This window comes from Ziziphus jujuba, chromosome 2 (assembly GCF_031755915.1).
Source record: "Ziziphus jujuba cultivar Dongzao chromosome 2, ASM3175591v1".
Lineage (NCBI taxonomy): Eukaryota > Viridiplantae > Streptophyta > Magnoliopsida > Rosales > Rhamnaceae > Ziziphus > Ziziphus jujuba.
This window is the reverse complement of record NC_083380.1, coordinates 12,180,835-12,193,233: the sequence shown is the minus strand read 5'-3', so window position 1 is coordinate 12,193,233 and position 12,399 is coordinate 12,180,835. Positions and strand designations below refer to the sequence as shown.

General features: G+C 31.7%; 2 protein-coding genes across 2 annotated transcripts; both read right to left on the bottom strand.

Annotated features, from left to right (window-relative positions):
- Positions 1 to 701: 701 nt before the first annotated feature.
- On the bottom strand, positions 702 to 3,576 carry LOC107418442 (WAT1-related protein At3g28050-like). Its single transcript, XM_048473401.2, has 7 exons — positions 3,225 to 3,576; positions 3,063 to 3,125; positions 2,806 to 2,922; positions 2,345 to 2,606; positions 2,057 to 2,215; positions 1,778 to 1,929; positions 702 to 1,000 (listed from the first exon to the last, which is right to left on the bottom strand). Exons 1-7 carry the CDS (start codon positions 3,413 to 3,415, stop codon positions 853 to 855), a joined length of 1,092 nt encoding a protein of 363 aa, XP_048329358.2. The 5' UTR covers positions 3,416 to 3,576; the 3' UTR covers positions 702 to 852.
- Positions 3,577 to 7,373: 3,797 nt separating this feature from the next.
- On the bottom strand, positions 7,374 to 10,491 carry LOC107418470 (WAT1-related protein At4g15540). Its single transcript, XM_016027168.4, has 7 exons — positions 10,211 to 10,491; positions 10,052 to 10,114; positions 9,797 to 9,913; positions 9,298 to 9,553; positions 9,050 to 9,208; positions 8,772 to 8,923; positions 7,374 to 7,689 (listed from the first exon to the last, which is right to left on the bottom strand). Exons 1-7 carry the CDS (start codon positions 10,399 to 10,401, stop codon positions 7,539 to 7,541), a joined length of 1,089 nt encoding a protein of 362 aa, XP_015882654.2. The 5' UTR covers positions 10,402 to 10,491; the 3' UTR covers positions 7,374 to 7,538.
- Positions 10,492 to 12,399: the final 1,908 nt, after the last annotated feature.

The following is a 12,399-nucleotide window of genomic DNA, read 5'->3' as shown; positions in this document are numbered from 1 at the left end:
ACTTCAAAATTTTCCATCTTTCTGAAGAGGAGATTTTTTGTTGGCAAATTATGAGATCATTGAAATATAATAGGCTGTGTTGGTATTCCTGCAAATCCACCTCATAAACACAAAGAAAAATGATTGCACAAACTTTTTGATTATCTCCATGAACAGACCAAGTACTAGGTACATTGACCAACTGGCTTCTCCAAAATTAAAAGTCTCACAAATACGATCCTTCCATCATTTAATTATTTTTTTTTCTTCCTTTTTTGCTGAGATTCCATCATTCAAGGTGTTGAGCATAAAATGTTTACTTCACATCAATAAATGCCTGGCAATTTCTGTTTTACATTATGAATCGTAATACTTCTTTTTTCCTTTTTTTTTTTTTAAATATAATTATTATACATTTGTTTGAATGTAATTATTATAATGGGTTGGAAGAATGGAAAGTATTATGTTGCCTCTATAAGGTTTTTCTTGGTACCCTACTTTCTGCATTCCTTAGTTTTACTTGGTTTCTTTTCGGAAGAAGAAAAAATACAAGTCTATTGGAAGATGAATTTAAGACTTCTCCAAGTATCTTTTTGAAAAATCACATTAAAACTACTACAATACCATTTTGGAAAGATTATAGTCCTTGTTTTTCTAACTTTAAGAGGATAAACATTAAAAGCAAAAAAAAAAGGAAATACAAAAAAAAAAAAAAAAAAGGATAAAAATTTTATTTCACTTCCTGAACATTATAGTTCGGCATAAAAAATACATGAAGATTATTGAAAATTTAAAATAAAATAATTCAGATTTCATGGAAAAACCACTTGATTTGGTTCATTTAGAATGAGTGTTTTTTTCACCACAGTGGCTTCAAACAGGTGATTGACTTTCCAAAAGAGGGGTCTTCTGCAAGGTTGATTCCATTTTATCAACTCCATGGGGTTCATCCTTTTCCCCTTTCCATTGGGCCCATATTACTCCATAAAAGCCTATAACAATCACCACTGCTCCAATAACACTGCAAGGACCAAAAAACAAAATGTTGTTTCAGGTATTGTGTTGGGTTTAATTGTATAATCTATTGGAGAAAGCTGGTTTGGTTCTTTCATAGATTTTGAATGAGACTTGTTTTTCCATCAGGGTATGAGAATTCCAACTTAGGATATTTGTTCTAAGAAAGTTACGAAGCTGTCCCCAAAGCGACAAGACACTTCTTTGTATGTTGAATTATGTTGAAAAAAGCAGGAAATAGGAGTAGTCTCTGCAATTTTTTTTTTTCATATAAATAATGGTTGCTCTTTTTCTCTTCTGTGTTTAAATTCTAGAAGATGTATATTTGTCAAAGTACATATGAATCTCCATGCAATTACCAAAACATGTAAAACTAAGAACAAGAATTTGACAACTTTTTTTTTTTTTTCTTTTTTTGACCATTAGATTTTTATGCCAAAAACAAGTCCCACATGAGACGAAATAAAATAATGATAATAATAACAATAACTAATGACACTTGGTCATCTTTGTGGTTTATAAATTTCTTTCACCAACCATCTTTATAGCTTTCATTTTCTGTCGTCTAAATATCTCCTCCCATAGAGACAAGAACAAAGTTGATACACAGAAAAAACAAACAACTACAAGGGGGTAGCTACAAACATAATTTCGTTACTAGGAGATTTTAATTACGAAAATAATACACTCAATTTTGAAAATCATGTTGGAGAAAAGCTTGTTTCAAAGGTATGCTGATAAACATGGCTGATAAACATGACTGCTAGGGAAAGAGATTAGGTACCTTCCAACATGAAGATTTTCACCAAGGAATATATCACTCGTTAGTGCAGAAATAGCAATACCCAAAGGACCAAACAAGGACACAAATAATGGTCCTTTCTTCTTTATGCTCCATATTACCAGACAAGATGTTAGCACACTTCCTGTTATACCCTGTGAAAATATTACTGCAGAATGTAAGTATTCTGTGACTGAAATGCAATTTTAACCAAAACAAAAATTAAAAACTAATTCCCAAAGTGGAAGATATACAATTTAAAGCTTTATCCAATGTGCTTACTGAATATAAAACAGATATGAGTTCAATATCAGGTGTAAATCTCCATGCATTTGGATTTCTTTCTGCAATTAAAGTAAATGCTGCACATTGAATGGTTCCGAAGAGGCAATAGAAGGATACTACTGTCATCTCTGATGGGTATTCTTTAAGAATTGCTGCCTTTTCGATTTATTGTGAACCAAAAAAAAAAAAAAAAAATTCAGTTTCGGTTCTGAGAAATAACTGAAATAACAGCTATTGAATTGGTCAACTTTTTCTTTCTTTTTTTTTTTTTTTAAATTTTTTTACCTGAGAAATAACAGCTATTGAATTAGATAAACAAGCAATTGTAAAGAAAAGACCACCAATGACCCAATTATTTGTTGTTTCCAACAACATTACGGAGAAAGATGGTTTTGATGATGGGTTAGTGTTTTCAGTGGATGGAACTTGCATGGTTCCAATTTGGGGCCCTTTGTAAAGAACTATTATCAGTGCTCCTGAGATTGACACCAGGGTGCCCAAGATTTTGATCAAGCTTCTTGAGTTTCTCAAATCCAATTTTTCCATTCTGAAAAAAAAAAAAAAAAAAAAGGAAAAAAGAAGAAGCAAAAAATTTACAATCTTAAACTCTTTTTAAGTTCTTTCTTTATTGACTCCCAAATTTTATATCAGAGGTTTCATTGAATTGGAAAATTTTCCAACATTGATCTCAGTTTATAGAGTTTCTGAACAGAAACAAATTGATTCATAAAGCATAGAAATAGAACCTGAAGATCACAGCAAGCGAGAAAATGAAAGCTGGAATCAAGTTGCTCATAGCAGATGAAAGTGTAGGAGAGCTATAATCTAAACCAGCAAATACACAATTCTGCATTACCGTTATCCTGAAAATTAAAATAATAATAATAATAAATAAAAACACTTAGAAAATTTGATGTTCAATTTTTTCCACAAATAAAAAAAAAAAAAAGAAGAAGAAGCAAATCTCAATATTATTTACTGATGCAAAAAAGCAAGCACATACCCAGCCAGGCTAAGGAGGAAGAATTTACATAGGATATTGAAGTTGAGCGGTGGTCTCTTGTTTCTGCTCCACAAGGAGGCAACCAAAAAAAAAAAGTTCTAAAATGTGGGTTTAACTTCGTCATCAAGAAATAAAAAATGGAGGGAAAAAAATGTAAGAAACCTTTCAAAGATGAGAGCATATGGGATAAGAATGAGCGTGGCAAGAGCATTTGAGTAGACAACAAAGACAGGACGACTCATTCCTTTAGACAGGGCTGCTTTACTTATTGTGGTTAAACCAACACCCATGAACTGTACCATAACCATGGCTGCTAATGGAGCCAACTCCATCAACCACCACTTCATACCCATTTCCAATCTCAACCCCTCTTTCTCTCTCTCTCTCTCTCTCTCTCTCTCTCTTGTTCTTCCCAGATTGCTAGCTGGCAGCTAAGTCCATGTCTTTTAAGGTCTTGTCATTGACTTACTAATTAAAGAGGGAGCAAAAACAATAAGTTGGTGAACGACAAAAATAAAATAAAAATGTGCTCACATTTCATTCATCAAAAATGAAGTAAAATCCTTATCATTACCCCAAAAAAACAAAAAAAAAATGTATATATATATATATACTATTTTTATCAGTTGCCTAAGATTTTTTTTGTTGCCTAGGATTTTTTATTTATTTTAATTTTGTAAAGAAGTCCTTTCTTAAAATAGTTACAAAGTACGTACGTAGTGTCTTTTATCCATACCAAATCATTACCATCCTCTCCTGTGGTCCCTTTTTGTCTTTATTTAAATTTTTGAAGAAGAAAAATTAGCAAACCAACAGAGCAGGTTGCCACTCGGGACAAAATACTATTTCTTTTTCCTCCTCAAATTTTTATGAAACTTACATTGTCAATCCTCGAGGCAAAATGTCCTATTCCTTAGTAATGTTTCAGAAAAAACATTTGGATACATATATTGGATTATTAATTAATCATCTTAAGGACACTTTAAACAAGATAATACTCTGACAAGTGGAGCTTACAGTGCGTTTTTTATTTGATCTTTAACAGGCATATCAGTACATCGCTAGAACATAATATAATATTTAGGGATGAAACAATTAATCCATGTTGCTCAAGCGGCAATCAATATGGATGAAGAAAAATGCCATTGTTACTATTGATGGTTTGAATGATATATAGCATTTAATTAGCTGTAAAAAAAGATTAACGTTCTCATATTACATTTGAAGTGTGAAGATAAATTGACATGATATTTTCAATTTCTGATTATTATTTTTTTCAATCTGGATATTAAATGGCAAGATGGATAGATGGTGGTTCACGAATCAAAAAGTATGGGTTCAGAGAATGGTACTAGAGGCTCAAGAGCATTTTCCAAATTTCAGATTTCAAGTAAGATAAAGTTTTTTGTTTTGGTGGGCTTGTTTCATCCAATTTGCCTTGTTTTCATGCGTTGTTTGGTTGAAAGATTCGAAAAGATGGCACTTGTTTTATTTGTCATGAAGGGGTGGAGACAATCTTGCTGGCTATCTGTGATTACTTTCATGCCAAGCGAATGTGGGAGGAGATGGAACTTTATGATGTGTTGTGTGTAGAGCGTGTGTCGTCTTTTAAGGAGTTGTGGTTTTTTTTTTTTTTTTTTTTTTTTTTTTTTTTTTGGCTTTCTCGATCTTAAAATGATTTTTCCATGCATTGGTTCGTTGAAATATTTCAATGGATGGCACTTGTTTTATTATGAAGGTGTGGATATAATCTTGCATGCTATTTGGGATTTGCTCTCTCACGCCAAAATAGTGTGGAAGGAGATGGAATTTTATGATGCATTGTGTGTAAAGCGTGTGTTGTCCTTTAAGGAGTTGTGTTTTTTTGGCTTTCTTGGTCTTAAATGATTTTCATAAGGTAACATTTGTGTGTTAGGGGTTGTGTAATAGAAGAAATGTAACTTTGCATGGGGGTTTGGTCCAATGTGATGGATTGACTGCCTTGCATCTTGAGTTTCATGGAGCAAATGTTAAGCAAATCTTAAGTAATTGAATTGTGCAGCTAATATGCTAGCATGACATGCTTTGTCCTTAGTTGTGTTTGAATTTTGGATGGAGGAAGGTCCTTAAAGGTTACTTTTACATTACAAAGGGATGTTTCTGGTTTTGTTTGATTTAAACGTTTCATTTCAACAACACAATTAATATAGCCAAATATTGACATTAACCCCAACCAATTGGGGTTTGAAATAGCCAGAAAGTTTGGCCAAAACTTTAACCAACATGAGCTCTAGATAGAGTACTAACCATGACGTAACACCTTGAAAGGGGTAGGGTACCACATTACCGAATAATCGTAGCTTAATCAAATACACCTAAGAGTTTTTTTTTTTTTTCTTAATAAAAAAAACTTGGTTTTAAATAGTAAGACTGAAAAAATAAAAAAAATAAAAAATTCAGAGCAGTTCTGAATCCCAAACCGACCATGCCAAAGTAATAGTAGAATCTAACCTCAGGATTTATTTAATTTATATATTATTATTTGGTTTGGTATGAGAAGAAGCAATAACACATGCATGTATAGATATCTTTTTATTGGGCAAGTGTTTTTCTCTGTGTACCAGATTACCATCCTATGCTCACCCACAGTGATGGACTCAGAATATTTTTCAAGGGGACACCATTATATTGTTATACATTGATTGTTTACACAGGTTAAAATGCAACAAATTTAATTATTTTAAAGTCCAACTAATTAAGATATTCTTTAAAACAAGGTTTTTTACAAAAATATATATGGTTTAAATGCTACCTTTAAATATATATGTTGGAAAGTGATCTTCTAATCTCTAATGGTCACGACATGAATGCTAGATTTACAAATATCTCTCCATAGCTATTCCAAGTTTCAACATATATTTTAAATGTTAGCCAATATATATATATATATATATATATATATATATATATATATATATATATATATATATATTAAATATATAAAATTTCTTACAAAAATAAATTATAAAAATGAAAAATAATAAGCAAATTTTTTATTAAAACCAAAAGTTTATATAAATTTCTATATAATTACAACGAAACAAAGAGTAATTAAACAAATATTATAATGTTCATAAATATATTTCTAGTTTTAATTATAAATTTATTGGTATATCAACTAGTAATAAAATAAGTATGATGCAAAAACTGCTCAAAGTATTACAAACTATAAACTCTAAAAGTATGATAAAATTTTATAAAAGTAAGATAGAAAAAAATAAAAAGTGGATAAATAAAAAAATAAAGAGAAATATGCAAAAATTAAAAATGACAATAATGTAGGTAATGATAAAAAATTACTAAAACACAAAATAAAATAAAAAATAATAATAAAATTGAAACCAAAACACTTCCTAATTATTATTATTATTATTCTTTATTTTGTCCCCTTGAATAAGAAAACTTTCTGATCAAGGAACAGGTTACTCGGGCCATTTGGGTACAACTTAGCATTTGGCTACAACATAGCATTCATTATTAACCCTTAAAATAAAATTAAAAAAATCAAAATTAAATATTTTAATTAAATTTATCATATAAAATGATAATATCATCAATAATAACAAATAGCAAAAATCCTTTATAATATAAGTGTTATTAACCAACTCCAAAATGCATAATGGAATCTCTTCTTATCCCTTTGAATTTTCAAGAGCACTAATATTTTAAAATGTCATCACAATTACATTATTTGTCATCAACTGCCTTTTAATATTAAAATAAAAAAATAAAATAAATATAACTTATAAATCATTGTTTGCTTTTAGATCTTTTGTTTGAAGGGTTTTAATTTGATTAATTGCAATTTGCATTTTCCAAGGTAAAGTTTCAACAATTATAATTTCTTTTATTATTATTTTTTTAATGATTATGGAATTTGGGTTGGAAATTTATGATTGGGATTTAGTTGTTTGCTCTTCCTTATGCCAAAAATAAATAAATAAATAAGTGACTTTTACCTGTTTCAAAACCATACTGCCTATTATTGATCAGGTTCACAAAAGGAGCTTTCTATTGTGGGTTCACTGCCAGTGACCCACCATATGTTCATTTGTTTAAAAGAGAAACAAAAAATACTTGTAAATCAACTCTGATTTTAAGTCCTACCTAAAGTCCTTTAAATCAATTTGGGCAATCCACAATGTTTAAAGACAAGTGAGAAGCACCACAGTCCACAACATTGCCAAATCCTGTTCAACACACACAAGGACCCAAAAACAAAAAAAAAACAAAAAAAAAAAAAAACCATAAACTTTTACCACTAAACCAACATTAACAATCCTGTTTATCATTTTCATTTCCTTAAGAAAATCTGATTCTTTGCTGTATACATAAATAAATACATCAACAGGTGGTTCAAATTGTCATGGCTTTAGATTTCATATTAAACCTCTGAACTCCTTCAACTCATTTAAGAATGAGTTTCATCACAATGGTTCAAACAGGTGTTTGGCTTGCCAATAGAGGGGTCTTCTGCAAGGATGATGATTGCTGTCTATCAACTTCATGGGTAACACTCTTTTCCCTATTCTTTTGTGCCCACATTACTCCATAAAAGCCTATCACAATTATTACTGCTCCAATCACACTGCAAAAACAATAAGAATTTTTTTTTTTTTAATATAAAAAAATGTGGGTTAATTTATGTTCACCATTTTTGGTCAGTTACTTTTCTAAGGTTCTCTCATGGTATCATGATTCTTGAAGAAAGCTGGTTTTGTTCTCAATTTCTTTGCATCTTGAACTTTCTCTGCAGATCCAAATTATGGTTGAGTATCCGAAATCTAGAGGATATATATTTGATAAGTTACCTATGAATTTTATATCCATGAAACAGCTAAGCATGTAAAATTATAGATTAGGATTTGGCAATTCCTTGTCCTTTTATCATATTTGTTTGCCAAAATCGATCTCCCACATGATAGCTACATCTTTATAGTTTTTAGTGTCCAGCATCTGTTTCACCAACCATCTTTATAGCTTTCATATCATCTACCCCTATAAAGTGACAAAAATAAATTTTGATAGAAAATGTACTTCTTAGATGAATTATTTGTTACTCATGCATCTACAACTATGACATAAACCGCAAATGCATTTTTGTGACCGAATCATTTTAGTCACGTAAATGATACATTCAATGTCAAAAGTGTGCCATGGTTAAGTACTGAATTAGATTGCTTTCTCATAATTTGACATAAAATGAATTAAAAAAGTTAACCCAAAAAAAACCATCAAAAAATGTATTGGAAATCTAATTCGTGGGGCAAATTAACAAAATCAGTTTCCTAAACCTAATATGATTACCATATATAGGACTGCATATAATTCCTTCCAGTTTAACTTGCAGACAAAGTTGAGTTGCATAAAATAGTAAAGCTCATTATATATGCAGGCCTTGTTTCCTTTTGGGTTATTTTTTAATCATTATCAAATCTCTAAGAGAGGAAGGTGTTTTGAATACATGACACAAAATTGCTTTGCATACTGATTTTCATGAGGTGTCCACTGTCTCTTCAAGGTAGCAAGTTCAGACAGATTTTTGCAGAAACCAACAAAATTTTTTTTGACTTTTAGCAAAATGATCTGATATTGCAAAGAAGGACATCTGCAAAGCAATAAATATATATATATATATATATATAGAAAGAGAGAAAGAGAGAGAGATACCTTCCAACATGAAGACTGTCACCTAAAAATATGCCACTCATTAAAGCAGCAACAGCGATCCCCAAAGGAGTAAACATGGCCACAAATAATGGCCCTTTCTTCTGAATGCACCACATTTGCACTGAAAATGTTAATACACTTCCAGCGATAGCCTGTGAAAATTACTGCAGAATATAAGCATTTTGTGACAGTAAATTGAAATCACCAAATGAATAAACTAACAGAACAAACTCCCAAAATGGGAATAATACAATGAAAACTTTATCCAATATGCTTACTGAATAGAAAACAGAGGCAAGCTGAACATCAGGTGTCAGTCTCCAGGCATTTGGATCTCTTTCAACTGCTAAAGAAAATGCTCCACATTGAATGGTACCAAAGAGGCAATAGAAGGAGACCACAGTCATCTCTGATGGGTAATTTTTAAGAATTGCTGCCTTCAGATATAGTTGTGAACAAAAAAAAGTTCAGTTCTCAGAAAAAGTTTTGGATGAAAAACTTAAATAGTATGTTACATGCATTTTACCTGAGAAATAATGGATACAGAATTAGATAAACCAGCAATTACAAGGAAAATGCCTCCTATGACCCAATTATTTGTTGTTGCCAACATTGTTGAGTATGATGGTTTTAATGGGTGACCGTTTTCAGTGGATGAATCTGGCAAGGTTCCAATTGTGGGTCCTTTGTAAAAGATGATAATCAATGCTCCTGAAATTGATACCAAGGTGCCCAGAATTTTGATCTGGAATTTGGAATTTTTCAAATCCAAATTTTCCATTCTGAAAAAATGAAACAAAAGCATATGCGGAGTCTTTAACCAGTAAGTTCTTTTTTTCAGTCCACATTCAGTGCTAGATATTTTCTCTAGATTGTAAAATGCCCACCACCAATCTCAGTTTCTTGAGTTTCCAAACAAAGACATTTAATTGAGTCCCAAAACAGAAATAGTTAATAAAAGTTTTGATTGAAAGCATGGGAAAGGCAACATCTTCCTCTTTATATGAAAGTGTGGAAATTAGTACCGGAAGATTATAGCAAGCAAGAAAGTGAAAGCTGGAATCAAGTTGCTCAAAGCAGATGCAAGTGTAGGAGAGCTATAGTTCACACCAGTAAATACACAATTCTGCATAAGACTTATCCTGCAAAACCCATCAAGTTTACAAATTTTGATATAACCCCTCCGACAAAGAATTGACACAAAACAGTTTTTTTTTTTAAATTAAAAAAAAGAGAGGTAAAGCTCACTTTTTGCTAATCTAAAACTGCAAATTACATACCCACAAAGGCTGAGGAGGAAGAATTTACAGAGGAGAGAGAAAGTGAGTGGTGGTCTCCTTTTTCTGCACATGAAAAAAAAAAAAAAAAACACTTTTAGATGGGTTTTGTTTGTCGGTCATCAAGAAGTCAACAGAGGAGGATGAAAGTGAGAAAAAAACCTTTCAAAGATGAGAGCATAGGGGAGAAGAATGAGAGTGGCAAGAGCATTTGAGTAGACAACAAAGACGAAGCGACTCATTCCTTTGGACATGGCTGCTTTGCTGATTGTGGTCAACCCAACATCAAGGATCTGTATAACCACCATGGCTACTATTGGAAGCGACTCCAGCAACCATGTTTTCATACCCATTTTTTGTCTGGCTCACTTTCTCCACCCAAATTGCTGGAATTTGGGAACCCTGCAAAACACAGTAACATTTATGGTCCTGTCATTGGCTTTAGTAAAGAACCAACGACAACAGCAAGAGAGTACAAGACAAAAGCTAGGTGAGTCATCACTTACCTCATAATAATGGTTAATGGATCCTCATTAGTCATTCGAAAGTTAATTACTCAAATCAAATTTTTGGTGAATCGTAAATTACCCAAATCAAAATTTACAACTGAAAAAGTAAAACCAACTATGACGTTATCGAAGGACGACTTAGCTATTTTTTTTTTTTTTTTCCTTACCCTCTCTTTTACTTACACCAATCACCACATGGCATGGTCCTCCTTGTCTTTTTCTGAAGAAAACTTGTCAACCAAGGTGGTGGAGACATTTGGTACGTACAGCTCGGTATTCCTACCACCAAAAAGAAAAAAAAAAAACGTGCCTAGCTACCAAATTTCCTACTCCATTTCAATTCTTCTCTCTATTAAAAAATTTCTATTTTGTTTGAAATCCTGTTTTACATTTAAAGTTTCAATTTTATTGCAAACGTTTATTTTTTGCTAAGATTTTATAGCAAATGTTTATATTCTATGGTGAAGTTCTAATCTTTATTAACTTGTTATTTCTTATTCTTATCTTTTGTTTTTTTAATGGTAATGAATTTGAGTACTTGGTTGATCTGGGATTCGCTTATTTCTTACTCCTTTCTAATTAAAAAATTTGATCTTTACCTGTTTCAAAACCATTCTTTCATTTCAACATTCCTTTATATGTTCCTTTATAAGTTTGAAAGAGAGGGAGTTCCAAACTCAATTGACTCGAAAGTCCTCTCAGACACTCCAAAATCCACAAAATTGCCAAATCCTGTTCAACCCCGCAAGGATGGAAATTACAAGCTGGAACCACTCTATTAACATGAGCCAGCCCTATTCTCATTTACAATTCCTTAAAAAAAATAAATAAATAATAATAATAATAAATAAATAAATAATTCAGATTCTTTGATGTATAAACACATAAATGACGTGCTCGAAATATCATTCTTTTTTATTTCATACAAAATATCTCTGTTGACTTTAAATTCATTAATATTGAATTTCACAACAGGGTATGGGGTCTTTTGCAAGGATGGATTGTAGTCATATCAAGTTCATGGGACACTTTACTGATACAAAAATTGCAATCAGTCACATACCCAAAAAAAAGGCTAAGGATGAAAGAATTTATAGAGGACAAAGAAGATGAGTGGTGGTCTTTTTTTCTTTATGCACAAACGGAGAAAAAGAGAGCACTTCATAACGCATGGGTTTTCTTGGTCATCAAGAATTATCAGGGAAAATGAAGTGAAACCCTTTTTGAGTTTTGTATAAGAGCATGTGGAAAGAAGAATGAAAGTAGCATGTGGTTTGAGTAGACAAACAAGGATAATAGGCAACTCATTCTTCTGGTCATGATTTTTTTTGGTCGGCCCAAATTTCCAAAAGTTGTAACATAACCATGGCTGCTAATGAAGCCAACTAGTCCAGCAACCAGTTGGACTGTGTTTATGTACAAAATTTGGTGGAAAGTGGGAGAGACCTGCTAAATACAAGTGACCAATGTGGTCTTATCACAGGCTTAAGCTTAATAAAGAGGAGGACAAAGAGGGCAGTGAAAACACAATCAACTAGTTAGGTTTTCATCAATCTCTCCTCATTAAAGAAAAAAAAATCAGAATTCCACCCCCCAACCCCCCCCCCCCCCCCCCCCCAATTGGTAAGATCTGAAAGGGAAAAATATAGTTGAGAATATGAAAGGAAATAATAATATCATTAATATAATTACCACCATTAGTGTAGTAGAGGATTTCGTCCACTTCAACAAAAAGGAACCAACCAACAATTTTTTTTTGAAATTACAAATTACCCATACCCTTTCATTCCTGATTTTGAATATAAACAGAAATTTCCAACTTTGGATATAAGTAGAAATAAT